Source organism: Rhodofomes roseus (assembly GCF_022264815.1).
Source record: "Rhodofomes roseus strain CIRM-BRFM 1785 chromosome Unknown C8Q71scaffold_3, whole genome shotgun sequence".
Lineage (NCBI taxonomy): Eukaryota > Fungi > Basidiomycota > Agaricomycetes > Polyporales > Fomitopsidaceae > Rhodofomes > Rhodofomes roseus.
In genome coordinates this window covers 960955-984722 of record NW_025952959.1, presented here as the reverse complement: position 1 = coordinate 984722, position 23768 = coordinate 960955, and the positions used below count along the sequence as shown (strand labels likewise).

Sequence of the window (23768 nt, the reverse complement as noted above, 5' to 3'; positions counted from 1 at the left end):
CATACGTTCGAGCAAGCAACCGCGCGCCACGGGCTCGCGCGCAAGAGGAGGCCGCTCGCCATCTGTGTTACAACACCAACCCCTTGCTTACCCCATAGGATCCGATCACCGACTTCATTCGGTCGTTCGATTACTGCATGGAGAGTGCCTGCGTGAGAGTGATCTGCTCCTACCCAGCCCTCATCTCCGGGAAAATGGAAGACCGAAACTCAATATGAATGGGCATGAATCCATGAGTTGATGCGCGGATGCGCATAACGGACCAAAAGCACATCCTTGAGGATCAGTGCCCACGTACGGCGCCGCACGCTGTCGCCAGCTGCCGCTGCATACCTGCCCTGTAATGCGGCTGCAAATGTCAATCATCCGCACGAAGTCGACGCTGCCAGTCATTTCAGCCACGTTTTCGCAATTATTTCAGGAGGAATTCAATGACTTACCAGGCACAACGCAGCACGGCTCGCGTTCAGATCGAACTGCCGAGGGAAATGCACGTAAAGTGACCGATTCGGGCTGAACATCAGATTGACATCCCCTCGGTCCCGGTCCCTTCCTCATCCTGGACATCTGTACCAAGTCGCCGACAACCTACAAGGTAAGTTTTTGCACGCGTTGCAAATACGTAACGAATGTTAACCAGTCACCATGAACCACCGGAAGGTTGGGATAATCACGGAACTTCTTTTCGCAAGAACGACTAAGCTTGTTTGACAGAATAAACCGTCCTACCTTCGTTGTCTTCTCTCTTCTCCACCCCGAAGATCCGTGCGAGTGTGTGAAGATAGTCCCACTTAGGCGGAGCCTTTGAGCGACGCGGCTCCATAGACATGAGATATCCCGGGTGACCGTCCAGAATAACCAATGCGCGACGAGACATTCAATACACACCGTACCGGTAGCCCTCCCACGAGATCCCATGGTAATACAAGTTTCGCCGCTGCCGCGGTGGACACATGGCAGCACGCGAGCATTGCATACAGGTGCAGTCGCTACTAGGCCCTGGTCTGATGTGGACCCAGTCATAGGTTATGGAGATACCTATTTCTCTCCTTCCCGTTCACGTAACTGTCCCGGACTTTTTGCTGGTCTCGGTTGCCATTCGAGACCGGCGCGTTCTGCGATGAATTGAAGAAGCTATAAACATGCATTTAGCCAGATGGCGTAGAGGAAGGGGGTTCTGGCAATACCGATGTTCTGAGTACCCGCGTACGCCGGGTCATGGCGATTGCGGTCGTGCCATTAGTTTTCTCGCCAGTTGTTCCCACAAGAGGCACATCTGATACGTCAAGCATGAGTCCTCTTATCTTGTAGCACAATATGTCCAATACGCACCGATAGACTAGACAGCAGACGCGATCGCTTCGATAAACTATATCGGAGGAAGGGACGGAGGAGGGGCACGTACACGTCGTCATGGGTTCGTCAGCGGACCTGATCTGGAGCTGATAGAAGTACGCCCTGCCAAAGTCGCACTTGGGGCACGTCGCTGTGCGTGTTTGGTCGCGAGTGAGCCACGGCCGTCGGATAAGGCGCAGGAGCCGCCGCGGGATGGTCGTACGTACCACCGGTCGAGTCAGCGTGCTTCCACATTTCCTCGCCTCCTAGAACGTCATCAACCACCTTGCGCTTCATTTTTGTGCGCGAGGTCATCTGTTGCGAGGCACGGCAGCCCAAGTCAGCACACAGAGTTCGCCGCCGCAAACGCCGCCAGAGTCACGGACTTGCTTAGTTATCGGGAACTCATACGCACAGGTGTTGCATGCCCATTTGTTGTACCCCGTTTCTGCAGATATGACAAGCAAATTTGCGCAGTTTGGACAGAAAAGCATGAGAGGCGTAGAAAGGCAGGGAGCAAGATGAGGTACGGGACGCAGACGGGACGGGTGCACTTTGTCAGCGCTAATCCAGATCCATTGAGATTTGCTACAGTAGACGCCTGAGATTGCGATCTTACTAGCCGATATTGAATTCGCGAATATTACTAGCATGAGATGACTGAAAGCATGAGCAACAACCTGCCGTCCATCGCTGGTACATAGGTCACAATCCTGACATGTTTTTCTGATCATAAGTACGTTGAATCCACGCGCTGTTTCTGCGGCATCAGCCCGGGTTTCCGCATATGGGTAGCTTCCGAATCCCTACACCGCCCAAGCCCGCCTACCGATGGGCCCGCGAGCTCGAGTCAACACTATAGCAAACCTTAGGCTCATGACCACACGTTCTAGCTACGTCCATCCGGAAACGAGGCTGTTGAAGATGGCTACGACCCAGCGCTGTCTACTGTCTCTTCCGCCATATCACGCAGTCGTTGACATAATGACAATCAGCGCCTAGATGTTTTGAATTAACACATCGAGTTTAGCGGCGGGCTGTGATGCGGAGACAAACTAGTACTCCATGAAACAAGGAACGGCCCGCCCTCTTGTTGACTCCCCTTGGCTTCAACCATCATGGACGGGCTCTCCAGCAGTGTCTTCCACCTCGCGGGGTCGCTGCAGTGGAAGAGAGACGCCACTGAACAGGTGCGCAGCGTCGGTTCACTATCCTCTTCGCGATGTCCGAATTGACTTCTCCGGTCAGGGCGGATTATTGACTGGCGAGGATCCGAGCGCATTCACTACGACAGATCCTCTCAAGACATGGATCATCCAGCTGGGTGCGTCTACAGCCAATTGCAGGATCGTCGCTGTGCTAATCTGGAACAGGTGTCATCATGATGATAACTCAGCTCCTTGCGTTAATCCTGCGGAGGATAAGACAACCGAAGGTCATCGCAGAGGTTATTGGAGGTATTCTGTTGGGTGCGTGCAGAACATGGACGGCCAATTTTCGTGATCTCAAGCGTCCCCGTAGGGCCTACTGCCTTTGGTCGGATTCCTGGCTTCACGCAACACATATTCCCGGCCGTGGCTACTCCATACCTGTCGCTCGTCGCCAACATCGGGCTATGTCTGTTCCTCTTCCTGGTCGGTCTCGAGATTGATTGGTCTGTCGTCAAGCGCAACATGAAGAAGGCGCCCTTCATCGCGCTGGCTGGCATCACCCTACCGTTCGGCCTTGGTGCTGCGTTGTCAGTGCCGCTATACCATCATTTCATCAGCAGCTCCGTCAAATACACCAACTTCATGCTCTTCACGGGCGTCGCATACTCCATCACTGCCTTCCCCGTTCTCTGTCGTATCTTGACCGAGCTGAAGCTCCTTGATACTCACGTTGGTGTCACTGTGCTTTCCGCTGGCGTCATTGACGATATTGTCGGATGGACCCTCCTCGCTCTCAGCGTGGCACTGGTCAATGCGGGCTCGGGGCTGACATGCCTGTGGATTCTGCTCATCACCGTCGCATGGGGTATCGTTCTGTTCGTAGCCGTCAAGCCTGCCGTGTATTGGCTGGCGCGGAGGACAGGTTCTATAGAGAATGGCCCCACTATGTTCTTTATGACCGTCATTATCCTGCTTATGTTTGGTTCGGCCTTCTTCACGGATGTCATTGGCGTAAGTAGTTGCTCTCAGGATCCAGTTTTATGCGATTATTGACATAACTTCAGGTTCAAGCAATCTTCGGCGCCTTCCTAGTCGGCCTCATCATCCCTCGTGAGGGCGGTTTGTGTATCGCCCTTACGGAAAAGCTCGAGGACATGGTTCAGATCATCTTTCTGCCACTGGTAGGCACCCCTTATCTTACCCCCCAGGAGATCGAGTTTTCATCGTCTGCAGTACTTCACGCTGTCAGGTCTGAACACCAACCTTGGTCTGCTTAATGACGGTGCGTACTGTCTGACCAGAAGCGTGACGGAGATATAATGGTCCCATGCATTCCAGGCATAACCTGGGGATTCACTATCGCCATTATGACCCTGTCCTTCTCCGGCAAGTTTTCAGGCTGCACAATCGCAGCGAAGATACTCGGATTCTCCTGGCGGGAGGCTGGCACCATTGGCTCCTTCATGAGTTGCAAGGGGTGCGTCGCGCCTCCCTGCAGTGACTCCAGCGATACTCAAACTTGTATGCAGCTTGGTCGAGCTGATCGTCCTCAATGTTGGCCTTTCTGCCGGAATCCTCACACAGAAGGTCTTCTCCATGTTCGTACTGGAAGCGGTCGTCCTCACATTTATGACCACGCCGCTCGTGAACAAGTTCTACCCGCCCTCGATGCGCGTACGCCTGGGGCACCACACCTCTCACCCCGATGTCAACTCTTCGGTGTCGGATGCAGACGAGAAGGGCGCCGCAACCGAGAAGATCAATGCTCCTACACTCGAAAAGTGGAACGAGGTCGAAGAACATAAGTCACGCTTCACAGTTGTACTGGACAGAATCGAACACCTCCCGGGTATGATGGTGCTTACGCAGCTCATCCAGCCTGCGCCCATCCACAACAGCTCGCCCAAGGAGAAAGTTGTGCAGCGCTCGTCGGACATATGCATCAATGCTCTCCGATTGGTTGAGCTGTCCGACCGAACATCCGCAGTTATGCGCTCCTCGAACACGGAGAGCATGTTGCGCAAGGACCCGCTACTGAACATCTTTGGCACATTTGGCCGCCTCCACCGCGTCTCCGTCTCCGCGTCCCTGGCGGTAGTTCCTTACGAAGACCTCTCCTCGAGTGTCTTGGAGCATGCACAGGACCATGGCTCCCAGCTCGTCCTCGTACCCTGGGTCCCGGCTCCACACAGCACCGATAATATGGCAGACATGCCATCCGGCAGCGCAGACGGCTCGAACCCCTTCGAAGCTCTGTTCCGTGCAGCTGGCTCCGGTCCCGGCCAGGCTTCATCGACCCTACACTCTAACTTCGTGTGCGGTATCTTCGCCCAGGCTCGCACGGACATCGCACTGTTCATTGACCATCAGCACCCGAGCGAGTTCAGTCTGCCGCATGGGGAACACCATCTCTTCCTGCCATTCTTTGGGGGTCCGGACGATAGGCTTGCGCTCAACTTCGTAGTACAGTTGTGCTCGCATCCTGGCGTCAGCGCGACCGTTGTCCGGATGACGAACAGCGCATTCGACGAACTCGACAGGGTCGACTCCCTGGCCAAGCCGAAGATAGCCTACCTGGGTAGCGAACTGCCTCACGAAGCTACAATACACTCGGTATGTGTTTGCAACCCTTGATGAACCATCGACTTATTTATTCGCTCCGTGCCTCTCAAGGTTGCGTTACCGGACACAGTATATGATGTCCAGACGACGCAGACACGCATGCAATCCGAAACCGCAGACAATGTCATTTGGGCGCGCTACAACTCCCGACAGTCCCCCGATAGCCCACTGTCTGGTGCATTGACTCGCATCCAGTTCTCGGAGATCCGGACGCCCACACCCTTGCACACGGTGGTCGAGCACGCGAATAGCCTCGCGGAATCCACTGCTGAGCGCCGCGCCCACCTGATCGTTATGGTTGGTCGTTCGCGGCGTCTTGCCGTTGTGAACCACCATGGCGAGATCACGCAGTTGACAGAGCAGTATGGTGGCTCTGGCGGTGATGTCAAGAAGACGGTTGGAGATGTAGCCGCGATCCTGATGGCTGCTCGCTGCAAGTCGGATATTGTTGTACTGCAAGCGGCCAAGGCTGGATAGATGTCTTCGTACGTAGAGATGCTATGTGCTTGCTCTTTGTTTGCAGAATGGTAGAGTATTTATCATGTATGATATTGTTGGGGTCAATGGGATACTACGAGCAGTGTATAACAGAGATACGACGTTTGACGGTGTACATATCTCTGAACAGTCTGCATTGCCATTGTGATGCATATAGAAAATACACAATCCAAGATCGAGGCTCGTGGAATAAAAATGGACGAGAAGAAACGAAACAGATGTCTCTCTGTGCGTGACCGATTCGAAAACGTTGGACTCGCAGACGGCGGTAAAGACGCAGAGCGATGTCTTCATGCGGTAAGCCTTGACCACGTCAAGAATGTCAGCTTGTCCAGCGAGAACTCGAGCTTTACATGCAACTCACTTGTCCTGAGGTCAACGCACGCTATACGGCACGCGAGGTACGGCCAATATTCCTTAAGTAACCATAATGCCGGGGTCGCCCGCGAGATGTTGCGCTGATGCAATTGTCCCGACTACCGTGGCCAACTCTCCCATTGGTCCTATCGCGTGTCACTTGTTGTCGAACCCTCGTTGGTTCGACTGCGTCGTCCCCTAAGTCAACGCGCGATTAGACAACGTCGCCGGCAGCGGAAACGACAAGACACACCTTAGGTTGAGGGACGACGCGCGGAGAGTCTCACAGCCTCCGTCTGCCCACCACCCGGGGTGCTTTGTTCAACCCCACACTCCCAGTTTGGCACCGACTCGGGGCTGCGCGGGGCGCAATGGGCGACTTGTCGATCGGGTTCGCAGTCGTGCCCATGGAGCCGAACAGGATCTCGCCCTCCGACACGTCTATCAGGTTGGAAGCGTGCATCTTGATGAAGGAGAGCGAGGATGCATCCGACATGGTCCAGTCGGGCGTGGGGAAGGAGCTCGCCGGCGGGGTGGGCACGTAGGGGGTTCCCTGCAGGCCTGGTACGTAGCTGCTGGCGCAGACAGGCAAGGTCGTCTTGCTAGAGGGTCGTACTGGGGCAGGCGTGAGGGTCGTAGCGCAGAGATCACTGGTACGACGGTTGGTGATGTCCTGCAGTTTGCGAGTACGCGTGTGCTGAGACTTCGCCATGGCCTTCTCGAGTTTGTCGCCGAGGCTGAGAAGACGCTTTGCCCCCTCGCCCTCGATTGGCAGTAGGGACTCCAAGTAGCGGATGTGGCGCTCGCAAGCCTCCCCGCGTTTCTGAGCTTCTTCCACTCGATTCTGAGCGTACGTCAGATCCTCTTGCGCATTCTTGAGTTCTAGAGATGTGGCTTGCAGGTTGGCATTGCAGGTTGCAAGCGCGGCCTCGGAGGCTTCCTTCTGTTTCTCGACGAATGCCGCTTTGTGCTTATGCTCCCTGGCTTCGATGCGGAAACGGGCCCTCTCAGAGCGCATGAAGGATAGCCTCTGCTCGAATTGGCAGACGGCGTCGGTGTGCTTCTTGTCCCACGCAGCGTCGACAACCTTGGCCTTCTCAGCAGCTTCCTCGCGCATGGTCTGGAGTTCCTTGCGAACAAAAAGAACGTCCGCGTCGCGCTGGGCAAGGAGAACTTTGAGTTCCTTGATCTCCATCTCCAACGCTTTCTGCTTCGGACCCGACGTGGCGAGAGACTTGGAGAGAGCATCATACAGAGCGGCCTTCTGGTCGGCGACCTTCTCGTTCTCGGAGGAGAGCTTCTCAACCTGAGACACAGCAGAGTATAGCATAGTCTGAGATTCCCGGAGGCGTTCATCGTAGCCAAGAAGACGATGCTCGCTGTCGACCTGGCTAGCTTCCAGTTCCTCGTTGCGCTTCTGCAGTTGGCCGATCGCAGTCATAGCCAGATCCAGAACAGACTCGAGCTCAGAGACTCCTTTCTTGTGGTCGTCGGCGAGGGCTTTCGCGCCAGCGAGCTCGCCAGTCAGAGTGTCTATTTGTCCGTGGAGTTCGCCGACTTCGAACTCGAGGGCGCGGGTTTCGTTCCCGGCCCTGGCCAACTTGCGTTGCGTGTCCACAGACATGCCGAAGTACGTCTCCGCAAGATCCATGTACTTGATGAGCTTGCGCGAGAGCTTGCTGTCGGTTTGCATTCTCGCCTTGAGAGACGTCTTCTCGTACTCGGGCTGTGAACAGAGGGGGACGAAGCCAGAGGAGCTGAAATCGTCCTCGAGCCAGGCTTCCTTCCAGGAGTCCGTGTCAAGCGCAGCGTCGTCAGGTACGGTGCCGTGCCAGCCAAGTACGCTCTTCTCGAACGTAACGACGCAGTCGTCGACCATAGTCGCACTCTGAAGAGTGATGTGAGCGAAGACGGAGTCATAACATGGAGTCACTCACCTCTTGACCTACGGCGGAGGATATGTCGGCCCTGGTAGTTCTGGAAGGGACACACGAGAGCCTAGAGAACCTCAGGGGGACGGCGCGTCCCCTCTGAATAATATGAGGCGAAGTGAACGAGTTCATAATGAGATAGATACTTGAAGATGTGAGATGTAGATGATGATCTGCGAGGGGAGATGGAAGGTTGAGCCGGACGTAGGTAATGACTTCAATGGTAGCGTTGCCCGCTTTTATATGCTGAAATGGTAGTGCTAGCCTCCCACCAGCCCAAGGTCAGCCTCGTTTAATGCCGAGGTCAGCCCCCAGCCCTGGGGAGAGTCAGGATTGCGATGCCAGCCACAGCGGGCTGACACTACTCGGGCTTGTCCAAGCTACGTGATGCATGCATTGTGGGTTTCTGTGCGGGGTGTCCAACTCGGGCCTGACATGTTCAGCGTGAGCAAACGCCGTCAGTCTGGGGCTAGACAGATTTCGGAGCGCACTGAAGTCGATGAACGAACAACGCGGCATGAGCTCTCTGTTCCTTTCAAAAGTTCATTCAGAGCAGATACATCGAGCTACCACATTGAGAGTACTCACAGGTTTCCCGGACAATGGTCCTTCTTCCCCTCAGAAAGGTCGGTTACTAGTGGTCTGGACTCCCAAGGCTGCGATTGGCACCATCGGACGCCTACTTTGAGGTGTTTCGCAAATCAGCATGAATATTAAAAGCAAAAGTGATTGTCAGTCAGCATTGTGGAGAGTGGACGCGGCAGGAGGACGAGCTGGTCCAGTGAAGGGTGCCTGGATGTCGGGAGCGCCCATAACAAGCTCAGCGCTCAGCGCCGAGCGTGCTCTGCAACACGCTGGTGGCAACACCCCTTCACTCGCTCGTTCATCTCTACTCCTACATGCACGGTTTCCGCCGTTAATCTCTAGCACCATACCACATCACCGGCGAGGACACTCGACCTCCATTGAGCAGGCGAGGGGCAACACACACCTGCGGAAGACAAGCATGTTCGGCTCACGAAGCCCCACGTCAAGCAACTACGAGAGATTGGAGGGCGGGCATGGGGTGAACAGGATAGGGACAGCCATGCGTCTCGCAGGATGGAAGAAATTCGCGCTGGCCGGGGTGGTCATAGTTGGGCTCGTATATATCTTCGGGCCCCGCAAAGAGACGATCATCCCGCATGAGATACCATGTACGTATGCCGCTCTCTGCTGTTGACTTCTCACTGAATGCATGCGTCGTTGTAGCAATTCTTCGGCCAGACTGGTCGGGGATGGGCAAATCACCACTGCCGCCAGTAGTACCGGACCCCGTCCATGTCCCCGTGCACGACGATGACATGGTTCCCCAACCACCGCCAGGACCGCCTACGGGCCCCGAGAACGACCCCGACCTCTCCAAAACTGTCCACTGTATAGCGCCTTTCAAGCCATCCCTTCCTCTCGTTCAGTACGCACTGATGATCGACGCCGGCTCCACTGGCTCGCGCATCCACATCTACAAGTTCAACAACTGCGGTCAGTCGCCGATGTACGAGTACGAAGTCTTCCGCATGACACAGCCTGGCCTATCATCGTACTCTGGGAGGCCACAGGAGGCAGCGCAGAGTCTGGACGTGCTGCTCGACGAGGCAGCGAAGATCATCCCCAAGAATCTGCAGTCGTGCACGCCTGTCCAGGTCAAGGCGACGGCAGGTCTACGGTTACTCGGGGCGGCGGAGAGCGCAGCCATCCTCGACGCTGTCAAGGCACACCTTCACACGAAGTATCTCTTCAGCCTCAAAGACGAGGACGGCGTTGTCATCATGGACGGCAAGGACGAGGGTGTCTACGCCTGGATCACCGCCAACTACCTGCTCAACACCATCCGAGGCGACTCGCCCGCGGGCACGCCCTCGTACGCCGTGCTCGACCTCGGCGGTGCGTCCACGCAGATCGTCTTCGAGCCCATCTTCAGCAAGCCCGACAGCACGCTCGAGCCGGGCGAGCACAAATACGACCTCACGTTCGGCGGCAAGAAGCGCGTGCTCTACCAGCACTCCTACCTCGGCTACGGGCTCATGCGCGCGCGCCAGAGCGTGCACCGCCTCGTCGAGTTCATGGGCTCCCTCCGCGGGACGAGCAGCGGCGCGAACGCGACGATCGCGAACCCGTGCCTCGCGCGCGGGACGGCGAAGCCCGTCGACGTCGAGGACGCGCACGCGCCGGGCGGCAAGTTCGGCGTGACGATGGTCGGCGCGGACGTCGGCGCGTTCGACGCGTGCAACCGCGTCGTCGAGCTCGTCATGGCGAAGGACGCGATCTGCGAGGTCAAGCCGTGCTCGTTCAACGGCGTGTACCAGCCCTCGCTCATGGAGACGTTCCCCGCGGGCAAGGTCCTCCTGCTCTCGTACTTCTACGACCGCCTCCAGCCGTTCCTCGACGCGGACCCCGCGCTCGCGAAGGCCCCGCTGTCCGTGGCGACGTTCGCGGCGCTCGCGCAGCAGGTGTGTCCCGGCAAGCCAAGCTGGACGCAGCACTGGGGCTCGAATGCAGCGCTGATGGAGGAGCTCGAGGGCCGCCCGGAGTGGTGCCTTGACCTGACGTTCATGCACGCGCTCCTGCGGCTTGGATACGAGCTGGACGGCCAGCGCGAGGTGCAGGTTGGCAAGAAGATTGAGGGCACGGAACTCGGCTGGTGCTTGGGTGCGACGCTGGCGATGGTCGGCGGCGACATCAAGTGCAGGGTATAGAGCTCGCCCTCGTCTTAAGGGTATTGTAGCAGACATCGTGGATAACATGTATCATACCCTGCGTATCATGTAGATGACCTGCGCTCGTGCTATTTATTCCATTTCTTACCGTCGAAGTGTTGCTGCCAGGTTGCTGCGAACCTCCTAGTACAACGGCACGCAACCCCGGGCCAGCATCGTACTCCGGACACTACGAAGCGCAAGACGAAGAGTTCACTCGCTTTCACTGTTTGAAGCCCACGTCACACAAGCAATAATACAGTGCCTCACATTGGCCTCACATCATCGTATTGCAGGATATCATCTGTTCGTGCGCTACTGACTAGTCGCATCGACACGTTACGGAAACTATGAGACTACGCAGATCGAATTTCGACTGGACTATACGCGAATGGGGGACATGGGAAGGGGGATACGACGCTGCTCCTAGCAAGTGGGGTGGGGGAACGATGGTGGTACTAACGGTACACGGAGCAGCGAAGGCCGCCAGGATGCGAAACGGCGGCGAGCAATTGACTGTAACGTAAACAGTAGTAAACGATGGCGATGGGGAATATGGGGGAAGGGAAGGGGTGAGGGTAAACAGAGTGATGATTCGTATCAGTAAGAATAAGGAAAACACATATAGAGCATAATGTACGCGCTCAGATTTGGCAAGCGCTGATGAGGACGTCATGGATGAGGACGACAAGCATAGGGGATGATGACGACGACGAGGACCGACACGACTGTTTACAAGCAGGAGACGAAGAGATTGGCGGAGGCTCACAGCGTTCATGGGTTGATGAGAGGCACCTCGAGGCCATGGCTCCGAAGGAGCGCCTCGAACATCGTCGCCCGCGCCTTCCACATCTCCTTCTCCGTCCGCTCCTGCTCGACGGTCATCTCCAGCCCGCGTTGGTGCTCGAGCTTCCGCTTCCGACTGCGCCGCGCCGCAAGAGTATTTTGCCGCCGCTTCGCCTCGATCGCATCCAAGTCGTGTTGTGGCAGGTCATCCGCACAGAGCTCGTCCTCATCGCCGAACGCTGACGAGCGTGCACGCTTACGCGCGAAGACAGCCGGGACCTCCTTGCGCGAAGTCGACGAAGGCAGCACGTACTTGCGAGGCTGGATCGGCGCGTCAAGGGGTACGAGCGAGTCGGGAGTGACGTTCTTCCGTGTCCCCGTCGGGCCACCTTGTCGAAGAGGCTGACCAGGTGTCGACGGGGTCGCCGCTAGCGGAGGGACGCGGGGTGACGAATGAAGGGATGCGGGGTCGAGGGCAGGTGTTGTCGGCGACGGCATTGTGTACAGGCCGTCGAAGCCATCAGTAGTCGGCAGTGGGACAGATTTGGGCGGAGGAAGGTCAGCCTTCGCAGGTCCCTGTATACCGCCGGTCAGGCCGATCGAGCCACCGAAGAGCGAGGGCCCGCCGAAGCCGTCGAAGTCATCGTCGTCGACGATGGCGGGACTGGTGAACATGTCCGAGCCGACGTTGTCGGTTCCGACCACGGGTGTTGTGAGGAAGTCGTCCCATGGGGATTCCATCGGTGACGTGAGGAAGTCGTTGAAGTCAGCCACTGCCTGGAACTCAGGAGATGCTGAAAAGACGCCGACACCAGACATGGTTAGCGATGTGGCGAATGCAACGTCAACATCGAGTTCACCTTGCAGCACCTCCATGAGAGCCTGGACCGCAGCCCCGTTGTCGACATCGGGGAGCGCGTCCGCAGCGGATTGTTGCCTATCCTCAGGCTTTTTGGTCAGCATTGCCAGGTAGTTCGAGCACAAAGAGGAGAAGTCGGGATCTGGATTAGCGTTTGACGCTGAGATGGACTCTGAGCGAGAGTCGGAAACTGGGGTCGAATATCTTGTTGTACGAGGCACAGGGGGCAGAGACTGGGGAAGGCCATGGTGGGCGACTAGATCCGAGGTCGAGGTGAAGACCGGGTGCGTTGTCCGAGGACGATCACTAGGCGTGCTTATCGATCCATACTGGGATGGGGAGAAGCTTGGAAGAGTACTTCCAAGGTTAGTGCTGGGGCGAGTGAATCCATACGGGCGAGTGGAGGGTCCGGGTTGGTCGCGAGACGACGCGCTTACAAAAGAAGGCGGAACATTCTGGCGACGGTAGATGTTTTGGTTACGCGGGAATGGGAACAAGGCGGTAGCGGGTTGGGGGTCGGGGGCGGTGGGCGGCACGGGCGAGCGTGACGGCCGACGAGGTTGTCTGGAAGGAGACGACGTGCGCCTTGTCAGTTGTGGGCTCTCATGACTGGAGTCTGCCATCTGAATGTCCGCCGGCGATGCGATGCGAGGGGACTGTGACTCGGGCTGATGCGCATGCGCGACCCTCGGGGACGACGACGCCCCGACCTGGGTGTGGTAGTAGGACCAACTGGCGCTCTGCGGTTCGCGGACGGAAACGCTCGGACCCGACTCGGGATCCTTGAACGAAAAGGTTGCAAACATCGTCGCGTCGATGGATACGGAGCAGTAGCGGGATGACTCTGCCGCACAATACGAGGAATATGATGATTGACGATTACGCCGAGCGGACGAGGCAGACGGACTCGGGGTGGACAAATGGGGGGGACTCACAGTGCTCTGACTCGAACCTGTCTCGAACAGCCCTGTACTGTTCGGGACGGTGGGTTGTGGTGGGGGGAGGAGAGAAAGACGGCAGACGGTCTGACTCGCGCCTGCTATTTATCGCGCAAACTTCACCGCATTTCACACTCAGAGGCGCGCGTGTCCTAGCCCCCGCCGCCGGGTCCATACATGGCAAGTCGCACGTCCATTCTGGCTAACTATCTGGCACACTCTGCCTGCCCTGGCCAATCCCCGACGCCCCTGCCGCCAAATTCCGCCCGATCCTGCGCAAATCAGCGGGCGCGCGGACGGGCGTCTGTGAGGGACCGAAGACGAGTCAACATTTAGGTCGCCGGATCAGGCACCCTGATAAGATCCCATGCATCCGCCGCGTCGGTGTGGCCGCGCAGATTCGTCCGAAATGGCCGCCAGTCGGCACGTAGCCTCGCGCAGAGGGCGTGTACAGACCGCAGGCGAACACGTCGCCGCAGCACGCGTGGCGGGGCGTCGCCGCAGCACGCGTGGCGGGGCGTGTCCGCCACGTCTTGCGAACACGTTCCTCGTCGTGCGCGGCCCCGCACTCGCGTCCCTGAGCATGCATCCTGGGCGGAGGGCAGCGCAGGGCACAGGGGGCGCCGGACAATCGGCGGAATGTCCATCGATGAGGCGCAGGCGGGGCGCCGTCCGCGGACCGGATGCCCGCTGCAGCGAGTGCGCCCGCCGTGCGGGTGCGCGTCGCGCGCCACAGGGGACGTGGCCGGCTGCGGTGTGCGCACGCCATGATAGCGACCGCGTGCTCGGCGGGGGCGCGCAGGCACGATAGCGGCGGGCAGCGGGCACGCCCTGGCCGTCCATACCGATCAGCCGCGACGTCGGAGCGCCCTCCCCAGATCCTCCCCGCGCGCACTCTAATTGTGGCTGCCCTTCCACGCGGCTACCGCTGCCCGGCCTCCCTCCGCATCAGCCAGTCGTCGCAGAGTCGTCCAGCGAAGTGATGCAGCTCACCGACGCCAGCGACGCGCATCTGCCAACCGCGCACCCGAGCGGCGCATCTGCGCAAATGCATCAGGAACCAAGGTATTGGCTTGCGATGAACAGCGGCAGCGGCGCATGCGGTACACGGATGCGCTGCCGTGCATGCGCGTCCAGTACACCTACCCGCAAAAGTCCATATTGCTGGTGGCTCAGCCTGTCTGCGCACCGCCTGCGGCGCGTCCGCTGCCCACCAAGTCCACCAGCAGCGTTCCGGAGGCCTGGACATGAGCTCATAGATCACCGCGAGGCACTTGCTGTGCCGGGTCATCGCAGCAGAAGCTCCCCCGCAGGCGTGTGTGGGACACTGCCCACGGCCAGGCCAGTCGATCACTTACACATTGCCATCTCAATTTAGACCCTCGCCATGCCTCATTCGCTGTAGGCGCAGTTGGTCATCCCCCGCGCGTCGGAATGAAGGGCATGCTCGCTGAGTTGGACGCGTCCGCCGCGTCAGCCTCGGCGAGGTCAATTCAACGACAGACGCTCCAGTCCGAGACGACGGGCTTGCGAAGCTGGTGGGGCTGGAGTACGTGCACATGGACGTGCATGAACTGCGAGGACCTTCTGAGCTATCGGCGGCAGCCCGCAAATGACTCGAGAGATGCTGGAGGTGGCCAATTGCAGGCGAAACGGGCCCCGACCGTCGCGCATGCCGCACTGACAAATCACTACTCCGAGACCCGAAACCTTGACAAAATGTCTGAATTCAAGAAGGCAAATACAGAGGCTTACCAATCGACCCAAGGGAGAGGCAGGCTCAGCAAAGTGGAAAGACGGCCCGCCAAATTGTCCCGCCGCGCGATAGCGGCCTGCCAATGACATTCGAGGAACAGACACCCGGGCGAGGCCCCGCCAAGAAATCCAGCAAAATCACCAGAAAAACAGAACGAAGAGCGGACGAACGAGCAGCATCTCCAGGAGTGGCAGCAAGGAGGGGGGCCGGGAGGGGAAGCAGGTCTGCCTCGCGGAATGCAGGCTTTTTATGCGCCCACTCGAGTCAGCGTGTAAACCATGAGACCTTCCTTTTCGGGGCCCAATCGATCATTGACTCAGTCGCCGCGTGGCTACCGAACGGATCGGGATGGATCGGGAAGTGGCTGGAGGTGGCTCGGTCCCTGTAAAAGGAAATTTTGGGTGGGGCTTAATGGGCGCCTTTCCATCTTCCGCTGTATCATTGATCAATCATGCAGACCAGCCACGTACAGCGTGTGCCGGTGGATGACCAAAGGCATCGGTACCGAGATGGATGGAGCATAGCCTAGCATAGCAGCAAGGTAGCAGCTGAGGCGGACTGGTCATTACCGGTGGGAACCCATAAAATACATCGCAGAACAAAAAGGAATAGTCTCGGAGCCGCGCCGACCGAACAATACCGTAAATAACTGAAAGCACATCCAAAGGCATCCCAAACAAGCACACAGACCACAGACCCCAAGCCTAAGGTGACTGCCCCGCAGGCAAGCTGCCCCCATTCGCTTTCACCTGGCTCGGCAGCACAGGCACAGGCGGAGCGTCCGGGGCCGTGAAGAACCCCTCCGCCGTGATGTCTGTCGCCTCCACGCCCGCGCCCGTCGTGCGCTTCGCCGCGCCGCGCCCGACAGAGATGCTCCCCTTCCCGCGCGCCGTCCCGCGCTCAATGCTGATCGTCGAGCGCGCCTTGTTCACCGTCCCGTACGGCGTATAGCTCGACGGCGCGCCGCTCCGCCCGCCCGCGAGCGTCGTGAACGCCGACCGTCCGCTCGGCGACGTCGGCGGTGACGCCGCGGCGCGATTCGGGAGCGTGCGCGGCTTGTAGGGGAGCGGCGGTGGCGGCGCGGGCCGCCCGGGCTTGTGTGTGCCGTCGGGCTGGCTGCTGCCGCTGCCGCTGGGCCCGATGGGCATGACGAGCATCGCGTCGTCGATCTCCTCGTCGTCGTCGTGCGCGCGCCTGTCCCGTGCGGACCCGCTCGAGGAGGCCGGCGAGGCGGGGCGCGGCTCGAACTCCCGCTGCGGGATCGCCTCGCTCCTGTCGGGCACCTCGTCGAATACCTCGTAGTAGCGCTGTATGCAGAGCTTGACGACAGCGCCGAGGGTCGTCTTGCCCATGTTACTGGAAGTCGGGGACGTTGGTGCCGTGGGGAAGGGTGCGGGCCCGGAGGGGATGGAGCACATCATGACGTCGCGGAGCGGGTTCGAGCCTGAGACGAGGTTGGGCGTGATGACCAAGGCGAGGTTGTGCGCGTCCATGCGGTTCGTCGCAGAGCGCAATGATACCTCGTGCATCAGCTCTGTCACCGCCGAGTCAGATGCTAGCTGAATGACAAGGCGTGCGAAATGACTCACGGAGGATGGTGGCAAGTAGGATGTAAGAGCAGTGCGGCAGCTCAGGCATGAGCGTTTCTCGAATGTAGATCACTGAGGATATATCGGTTGGGTCATCGCTTGGCTGCGGACACCTCGAGATGAGGGGATAGAGGTGCTCAGGGAACAGCGGTGTAGGCAGGTCCCGCAGGTACTTCTTGAGCAGCACTGCGGCAAGGTGCGGGTCGCCGAATCTGTCCAGTGAGACGACGTGTCCTACACGCTCGTTAGTCAAGGTACAGGAAATTAACTGGTTCAATGTACCTCTATCATACGCCTGCTGAGCCTGCTTGAGCATGACCGAATTCGGTGATCGCCGGAACAGCCCTTCGTCTTGCAACCCTATATGTAGTCGTTAGAAGCCCGTCAGTATTCCTAACGCAAGGGCGCCTACCTGTTGCCCGAAGGTACTGTATGCAGTCCTTCACGACTCTCGGCAAACCGCCCTTCTCACCATCGTAGCCCATCAACTCCTCCAGTGGAACACCGAACAGGTCAGCTCGAGTAGGCATAGGCAGGGTAATCTGCTTCTCATGTTTGAGGTTCTCCCTGATGGACGCCGTGTAAGTATTAAACAAGCCAGACTTTGCGGCCACTCACTGGTATACGGCTGGAGGGACATCTATCTGTGTAAGTGGTATATGACATGCAAGTTCCGATAGCGTAGTGACATAAGTTATCTTGCGGAAAAATTTGGGACTGGACGAGTGGAACACGTTAATAATGTCCTTGGCAGCATCGACAGCGTCCGTACCTAATAATGGTTCCAGCCAGGGAGAAGAGCACTGTGGTGGCAGCTCAGCTTCACGTATGACGACGGCACGAGGCAGGTCAACATACTTTTCGTGAAGAAAGTCGAATGAACGATGAACTAAACTATATCAGACGAAATGATACGAGACCGCGGTGTAGTGAACTCACTAGTTTCTTGAGGTTCTTACGGTACTTTCTGCTCAAACTGCGGTATGCTTTCCATACCCAGTTCCAGCCTGGTGTATTCCTTCCACCAGCAGCGAAGAACACGACCGTGTAGTCAGACTCGACTGCAGACAGTCAGGAGACCATATGGGCACGAACGAGGAGCACATTACTCACCGTAGAGGTCTAGATACGATAGTATCCGACTGAGGCCATCTCAGCGGGTGGTGTAGGGTGAACATGTAGTCAACTCACGCTAGCAGCTCATCGTAGTTGACTTCTCGTGGGTCTGGCAGTCCTGAAGCGTTCATGACCACCCTAGAAGACAGCGTCTCTTAATTCCATCAACCGCGAGTAGCAGTATCCTAGACGCACATTGGTCTTGTTCTATACGTGCAAAATACAAAGAATTCAACACACACGATTCATGCAGCAGAGCACATCACTAACTCGTAGTCCACTCCTGCCTGGAAGATGACCCGGCTCATCACGCTCTCCAAGCCGTCCTGCCCCTGCCTCGGAGGATCCCTGTCCATAGTCCGCGACCGTGACGGTGTTCCAAAGAAGTTCTTCCGTCTCCAGCCTGGCGATGAAGGCGGGGAGTCCATGCGTATTCCGGGCATGTTTGCAGATAAAGCAGCCAGTCGCTGCTTGAGCGAAATGGGATTCGAAGCCATGCTGGGCCCGCCTTGTTCGGTATGACTTGAGCAACGGTCTTTCCAGCCACGAAGAGCTTGCCTAGCCGTTTGCAAGCAAGGATGAGCCTGTGAGTGCGCGCTAGAGGGTCTACTGAAGTAGATGAGGAGCTGGGAGAAAGGCCAGAGTCTCGTGCCTGGCAGCTGCAGCCACAGTTCGTCTCACACTTGCAGGTTGTCGCGACTCGCCTTCACACAACGCTCAATATCTCGCTTGATCCACGCCCTACAGGCTCTACACATCAACATCGGCTCGGGGAAGGACTAAGAAAGGCCGTATGATAATGAGCCATTTGCAGGACCAGAGTCAGGACGGGTGGACGACCACGGGTGCCATGCATTGCATCGCGCGTTGGGAGGCTAGAGCAGGGTTGTAGGCTGAATATCATGTATACATCCTTCACATAGGTGAGTATTTATATGAGCAGTCCCAGGCTCGCTGCTTCCTGGTTCACAACGGCATACAAATGTGAGTTTGTGCTGTATTCATCCTGGTTGCCCTGCACCTAGCTCGGTGTGCGCTCGGGCGTCTACCGGATTGTCGAGGCGATCCTCATCCAAAACGGTAAGCTCGTCAACGACGACTCAACGTAGTACGTCTCGTCTGACGGCCTTTGGCATCTTCGTCTTCCTTGTGAAAATTCATCGCTTTCCGTCATCGCAAACCGCAGTTGTATGTACTGGTATCAGCAGCCCATTGCGGGACATCTTGACCATGTGAGAACACGCAGGCTGTAACAGCCTGCGCAGGCCCAATATAACTCGTTCCGCGGTTGTCCCCACCGAGCCTACTCCGACTCCCGCATAGAGGCTATACGCCTTCTTCTCTAACCTCACTCGCTGAGTCCGCCTCAGGATGAGTGTCATCACTGTAGGCAACCTGTTGCTCTCGCTGAGTCTCGCTGCGTTGGGATACGGGCTTTACAAGCTCGTCGAGCTCTTGGTAGCGCCCCTCTTCTCTCCCCTGCGCAACTTGCCCGGACCGCCCAGCCCCAGCTTCATATTTGGCAACCTGAAGGAGATCTTTGACGCAGAGAACTCCGTGCTGCATGAGGCTTGGACAGACAAGTACGGCAACACATTCAAGTATAAAGCATGGTTCAATGTGAGTGGTCAGACTCTGAGCGTACTGCATATCACAACACAGAGCGACGCGACGTTGTGCGTGTGATGCGTGCAGCGCAGCTCTGTGCTGTAATCACGTACAGCACGCGTGAAATATTGGGTGTGCTGAACGGCTGTGCAGCAAGACAGGCTATACACGCTCGACACGAGAGCATTGAACCATGTCCTCAGTCACTCTATCGACTACCAGAAGCCGTCGCTTGCGAGGTTCAACCTCGGCGAGATCTTAGGCGAAGGTACATAGATCAGTCCGCTCTGCACTGGATGCGCTACAATTGTGTCACCCCAGGACTTCTGGTCGTAGAGGGTGAGCGCAGACGGATACTGTGAGCTCAGGACTGTTTTGATGTCCGGGCCATAGGCGAGCAGCATCGCCAGCAGGTACGCGACCCGTTCTACCTAAGACCATACCTAGCTTACATCTTGTCCGCAGAGACGGATCATGGCGAGTTCATCCAGTCGTCAGGATCATATGCAAAGATGTCGCTCATATAAGCCTCTAGAACCCAGCGTTCGGACCCGCGCAAATCAGAGAGCTGACAGAAATCTTCGTTGAGAAAGCCATCCAGGTACGGTTGCCCGACACTGCCGGGTGCTCGGTTACCTATGCGCATTTATAGCTACGCGACGTCTGGGACGCAGAGATAACCCTGGCAGGCGAGCCGGCGAGAATCAACGTCCTCAAAGGTCTCAGCAAGATGACCCTCGACGCGATCGGCCTCGCCGGTGAGTGATTGCACGCCTATTACAAACGAAGACGAATGCTCAACAAACCATGTTGGTAGGCTTTAACTACCAGTTTGACTCTCTCAACACGGAGGGCAAGTCGAACGAGCTCAATGCGGCGTTCGAGGTCATGTTCCGCTCAATCGCACGATTTTCGCTCTTTCCGCTGATCAAGGCCTACGTTCCGCCCCTCCGCATCATCGTACGCTGCCCTTGATCTCCATTCTGACCATTCTCACTCTGACCTTTGGCCGGAAGCCCGACGCGCGCTCGAAGCGAATCGCCACCGCGCAGAAGGCCATGCGCCGCATCGGGCTCTCACTTGTCGCGGAGAAGAAGGCGGAGATCGTGAAGGCTGTCAGCACGGGCGAGAAGGGCGGCGACACTCTACACAGCCGGGACTTGTTGACGCTGCTCATCAAGGCGAACATGGCTACTGACATTCCAGAGAGCCAGCGACTTTCGGACGAGGATGTTCTGGCCCGTGAGTGTTTGCCTCCCCTTCACGACGGAACATCGGTTGACTTTTGTTGCAGAGGTACCGACGTACGTATCAGCTGACTATAAGGGGTCCCTCGTTCACGCTATGCTCTCACAGATTCCTCGTAGCCGGGCACGAAACGACCTCCAACGCGACCACCTGGTGTCTTTACGCGCTCACGCAAGCGCCGCACGTACAGCAGAAGCTGCGCGAGGAGTTGCTCGGCATCTCAACGGACAACCCGACGATGGACGAGCTGAACGCGCTCCCGTACCTCGACGCGGTCGTGCGTGAGACAATGCGAGTGCACGCACCGGTGCCGTCCTCGATCCGGGTTGCCGTGCGCGACGACGTAATCCCGCTCAACACGCCGTACGTCGACGTCGACGGTCAGGTTCACGACGTTATCCACGTGAAGAAGGGCAGTCCGATCTTCATCCCGATCCTTGCCATCAACCGGTCGAAGGAACTCTGGGGCGAGGACGCGTTCGAATTCAAGTGCGTGCGGGCCTTATGGATTTATTGGGCGTGTGTCGATGCTGATATGCGTCTCGCGTAGGCCGGAGCGGTGGGAGAACGTGCCAGAGGCCGTACAGAGCATCCCCGGCGTGTGGGGCAACCAGATGAGCTTCCTTGGCGGGCCTCGGTCCTGCATCGGATACCGCTTCTCCCTCGTCGAGTCAGTCACATAATCTCTTGCGGCCCGGTGTTGTTCACTCACATGGTTTCCTTGCGCGTAGGATGAAGGCACTCATCTTCACCCTCGTTCGCGCTTTCGAGTTCGAGCTCGCTGTGCCCGCGATCGATATTATCAAGAAGGCGACGGTGGTGCAGCGCCCCATGGTCAAGAGTGAGATGGATAAGGGGAACCAAATGCCGCTCCTGCTCAAACGGTATCAGAGAGTTTGACCAGTGCGCACAATGCCTGTAGTTATAATCAAGCTGTGTATTATTCTCACGTAACGTATATATTCATCATCCCAGGATGTACAATGACCATGCCTTGTACTCTTCGAAAACTTGCAATCTTTTGTTGTTGATCCCACAGTATCCGGACAATCGACGAGGTGCGCTGATCGACAGCGCGAAGGGCACTACGCATTGTACTCTGGCATGATACTGTGGGTATGTGTCAGCGGTGGTCAACAATTGAAGGAGGGTCGGAGGTGACGTTGGCTGTGAGTGTACGAACCTTGCATGCGATTCAAATCGCGCTGAACCTGCCACTAGCCACCAGTCTACGGGCACGCTTGCGCTCTTCTTCCCGCACTCCACAGAGTACCGGGAGGAGGCCTGCGACGCTGCCCCAGGCCTCATTGTCTGATGATTCCGTCCCGGTATCTGACTCAAAGTCTCCGTTGGACCATCGTCCACAGGCGCTATCGACGGTCATGGATGGCAGAAAGAACTTGGACACAATGGCAGCTACTTGCTCCGGGTTCGTGATGGTTGACCAGGATACATTCAAACGGCGAAGGCTAGCCAACACAGGGCTCCCATCAACGACCCTGAGATCCTGCTCGAGCAGCTCCTCGTGGTCCGGGAAACTGGACGGATCTGCGTGGAACAGTACACCGAGATAGTTGAGCTCTCGGCAGCGCCAGGCGAGAGTGAGCATGCCACGCAATGTGACGAGGAAACGCGACTTTTCCCAGCCGCTCGCCTCGACTGAAGTGTTCAGATCTAGGTGACGTAGATTGGGCCAAGCGGCTGCCATATCGACAAGGAGGTTGTCACCGTATTCCGTGCGCCAACTCCAAGCAGCGATGCGCAGTTGTCGCAAATTGCGGAAGATGAAGAGGTGGCGAAGGATCTGAGGCGTGATCGCTACATTCTGAGAGATTGTTAGATGCGCATAAGAAGAGTAGTCACGAATGGTGATTTTCGTCAATGTATCGGGGGGGAATAATGAGGCGATGTTGGCGAACACTGGCGCCAGCTGTGGGATACTCGATTGCGTCAACGCGTCTGCGGACAGCTCCAGTTCCTCGACCTGGGGAAAGGAAGGCGAGGCAACAGCAAGCTTCATGTAGCATTGCAACGAGTACAAACGAATCGACATCCTTGTCAAGGAGGCGAAGATCCAGGGGGTAGACGTGTGATACGTGTTTTCTGTCGCGATTGGCGCATTGTCGTCATCGAACATATCAATCGACAGTGATTCCAACACCGGTATCGCAGAGAATCGTAGGACATCGCGCACTGAAAATTTGACACCCCGGCATTGAATTGATTTCAGATGACGGAATGCTATGAGGTGTGAAGACAGTCGAGAGGATACCGACAGCCTGATTGGTGCAGAGGGGAGTGGACCAGAGAACGACAACATTGTGATGGCCTCCAAGTTTGGGCAGGTAGTGTGCAAGGCGCCCAGGATGGATTCGAGCGGTGGCAGGTTACATCGAACAGACTCCTCGTCATGAAGAGGGAAGTCTGGATTCACTGTAACGCGCCTGAGCTGTGGACACACCAGAAGTTGCAGGTACAAGATGGTGCCTATGTCGTTATGACATGGAGTGAGAGGCCATACAACGCTCTGCAACCACGGTACCAGGCTGGTGCGACGACAAACGGCAAGCATTTGCCATGTTGTCAGTGAGATGTGTTCCCTGGCGTAGTAGAGATGCTCGTGTGCAAAACGATTGTCAAATTCCTGGTGTACTGGCATGTCCGAGCCGAGGTGTCTGACCAGGCATGCGTATTTATCGAAAGCCAACCAATCGTGAGGTGCGACTGGAGCCCTCGTCAGGTTCTGATCGTGACAGCACTGCCTTAGCTGTCCGTCGGGGCCCATGTTTTAATTTATCTACGACTCACGACAACAGGCATCGGCGATCGCCATTGATAGCGCGCGTCTTCTTCCTCCTTAAGCTTCATCTCCCAGGCATCATCGGGGAAGAGCTTGATGAGGGGGACGAGGTTGTATAGTCTGCTCCATAAGACACCGATCGCGGGTTCGTGCAATGATGTACACGTTCTTGCGAATGCAGCTAGCGATGACGGATGTGCGTCCAGATTGGCGAGAATTGCGAGGAGGATGTCTGTCACTGAGATCACCTGATGCATCGAAAGCGGAATAGAGCTGCAACTATGATGAGCACTCAGGAGTCAGCAACGTGAATGAGCATTGAGCGTTGGAGGGGTAGTAGGCACATGTAGAGGACGCGCGTACTACGCGCCGGCCACCCTGCACGTGATACCCCGCTGCTGCCAGGGGGAGTCGTCCTTGTAGGCCTTCGAAGTTCGTT

The 23768-nt window shown here is 57.3% G+C and overlaps 8 protein-coding genes across 8 annotated transcripts; 3 read left to right on the top strand and 5 right to left on the bottom strand.

The window, feature by feature from the left end:
• Nucleotides 1-1239: 1239 nt before the first annotated feature.
• On the bottom strand, nucleotides 1240-1829 carry C8Q71DRAFT_794572 (uncharacterized protein; the record flags this gene model as incomplete). Its single annotated transcript, XM_047925543.1, has 4 exons — nucleotides 1240-1276; nucleotides 1408-1486; nucleotides 1563-1650; nucleotides 1722-1829. 4 exons carry the CDS (start codon nucleotides 1827-1829, stop codon nucleotides 1240-1242), a joined length of 312 nt encoding a protein of 103 aa, XP_047782980.1.
• Nucleotides 1830-2453: 624 nt separating this feature from the next.
• C8Q71DRAFT_794571 (Sodium/hydrogen exchanger family-domain-containing protein) lies at nucleotides 2454-5585 on the top strand (the record flags this gene model as incomplete). The annotated part of the gene is made up of 9 exons (XM_047925542.1): nucleotides 2454-2525; nucleotides 2584-2659; nucleotides 2709-2804; nucleotides 2857-3497; nucleotides 3551-3667; nucleotides 3720-3768; nucleotides 3825-3963; nucleotides 4016-5099; nucleotides 5160-5585. The coding sequence occupies 9 exons, from the start codon at nucleotides 2454-2456 to the stop codon at nucleotides 5583-5585; spliced, it is 2700 nt and encodes an 899-aa protein (XP_047782979.1).
• Nucleotides 5586-6076: 491 nt separating this feature from the next.
• Nucleotides 6077-8155, bottom strand: C8Q71DRAFT_343511 (uncharacterized protein). Its single transcript, XM_047917943.1, has 3 exons — nucleotides 7901-8155; nucleotides 6217-7851; nucleotides 6077-6161 (listed from the first exon to the last, which is right to left on the bottom strand). Exons 1-2 carry the CDS (start codon nucleotides 8024-8026, stop codon nucleotides 6247-6249), a joined length of 1731 nt encoding a protein of 576 aa, XP_047782978.1. The 5' UTR covers nucleotides 8027-8155; the 3' UTR covers nucleotides 6077-6161; nucleotides 6217-6246.
• Nucleotides 8156-8717: 562 nt separating this feature from the next.
• Nucleotides 8718-10743, top strand: C8Q71DRAFT_904415 (nucleoside phosphatase family-domain-containing protein). The gene is made up of 2 exons (XM_047928851.1): nucleotides 8718-9090; nucleotides 9146-10743. The coding sequence occupies exons 1-2, from the start codon at nucleotides 8901-8903 to the stop codon at nucleotides 10627-10629; spliced, it is 1674 nt and encodes a 557-aa protein (XP_047782977.1). The 5' UTR covers nucleotides 8718-8900; the 3' UTR covers nucleotides 10630-10743.
• A 660-nt stretch (nucleotides 10744-11403) lies between these two features.
• On the bottom strand, nucleotides 11404-12897 carry C8Q71DRAFT_700622 (uncharacterized protein; the record flags this gene model as incomplete). The annotated part of the gene is made up of 2 exons (XM_047920130.1): nucleotides 11404-12209; nucleotides 12276-12897. 2 exons carry the CDS (start codon nucleotides 12895-12897, stop codon nucleotides 11404-11406), a joined length of 1428 nt encoding a protein of 475 aa, XP_047782976.1.
• A 2283-nt stretch (nucleotides 12898-15180) lies between these two features.
• Nucleotides 15181-18332, bottom strand: C8Q71DRAFT_738198 (Rho GTPase activation protein). The gene is made up of 12 exons (XM_047922649.1): nucleotides 17944-18332; nucleotides 17869-17880; nucleotides 17749-17811; nucleotides 17671-17699; nucleotides 17497-17618; nucleotides 17416-17446; nucleotides 17330-17360; nucleotides 17176-17274; nucleotides 16970-17124; nucleotides 16840-16917; nucleotides 16558-16791; nucleotides 15181-16502 (listed from the first exon to the last, which is right to left on the bottom strand). The coding sequence occupies exons 1-12, from the start codon at nucleotides 18168-18170 to the stop codon at nucleotides 15673-15675; spliced, it is 1911 nt and encodes a 636-aa protein (XP_047782975.1). The 5' UTR covers nucleotides 18171-18332; the 3' UTR covers nucleotides 15181-15672.
• A 558-nt stretch (nucleotides 18333-18890) lies between these two features.
• Nucleotides 18891-21527, top strand: C8Q71DRAFT_738194 (cytochrome P450). Its single transcript, XM_047922648.1, has 14 exons — nucleotides 18891-19293; nucleotides 19435-19549; nucleotides 19603-19620; nucleotides 19675-19694; nucleotides 19747-19758; nucleotides 19817-19882; nucleotides 19934-20039; nucleotides 20099-20241; nucleotides 20298-20523; nucleotides 20576-20585; nucleotides 20638-21018; nucleotides 21080-21199; nucleotides 21261-21432; nucleotides 21505-21527. Exons 1-13 carry the CDS (start codon nucleotides 19045-19047, stop codon nucleotides 21427-21429), a joined length of 1635 nt encoding a protein of 544 aa, XP_047782974.1. The 5' UTR covers nucleotides 18891-19044; the 3' UTR covers nucleotides 21430-21432; nucleotides 21505-21527.
• A 20-nt stretch (nucleotides 21528-21547) lies between these two features.
• Nucleotides 21548-23653, bottom strand: C8Q71DRAFT_738190 (uncharacterized protein). Its single transcript, XM_047922647.1, has 3 exons — nucleotides 23338-23653; nucleotides 21713-23272; nucleotides 21548-21639 (listed from the first exon to the last, which is right to left on the bottom strand). Exons 1-2 carry the CDS (start codon nucleotides 23584-23586, stop codon nucleotides 21725-21727), a joined length of 1797 nt encoding a protein of 598 aa, XP_047782973.1. The 5' UTR covers nucleotides 23587-23653; the 3' UTR covers nucleotides 21548-21639; nucleotides 21713-21724.
• Nucleotides 23654-23768: the final 115 nt, after the last annotated feature.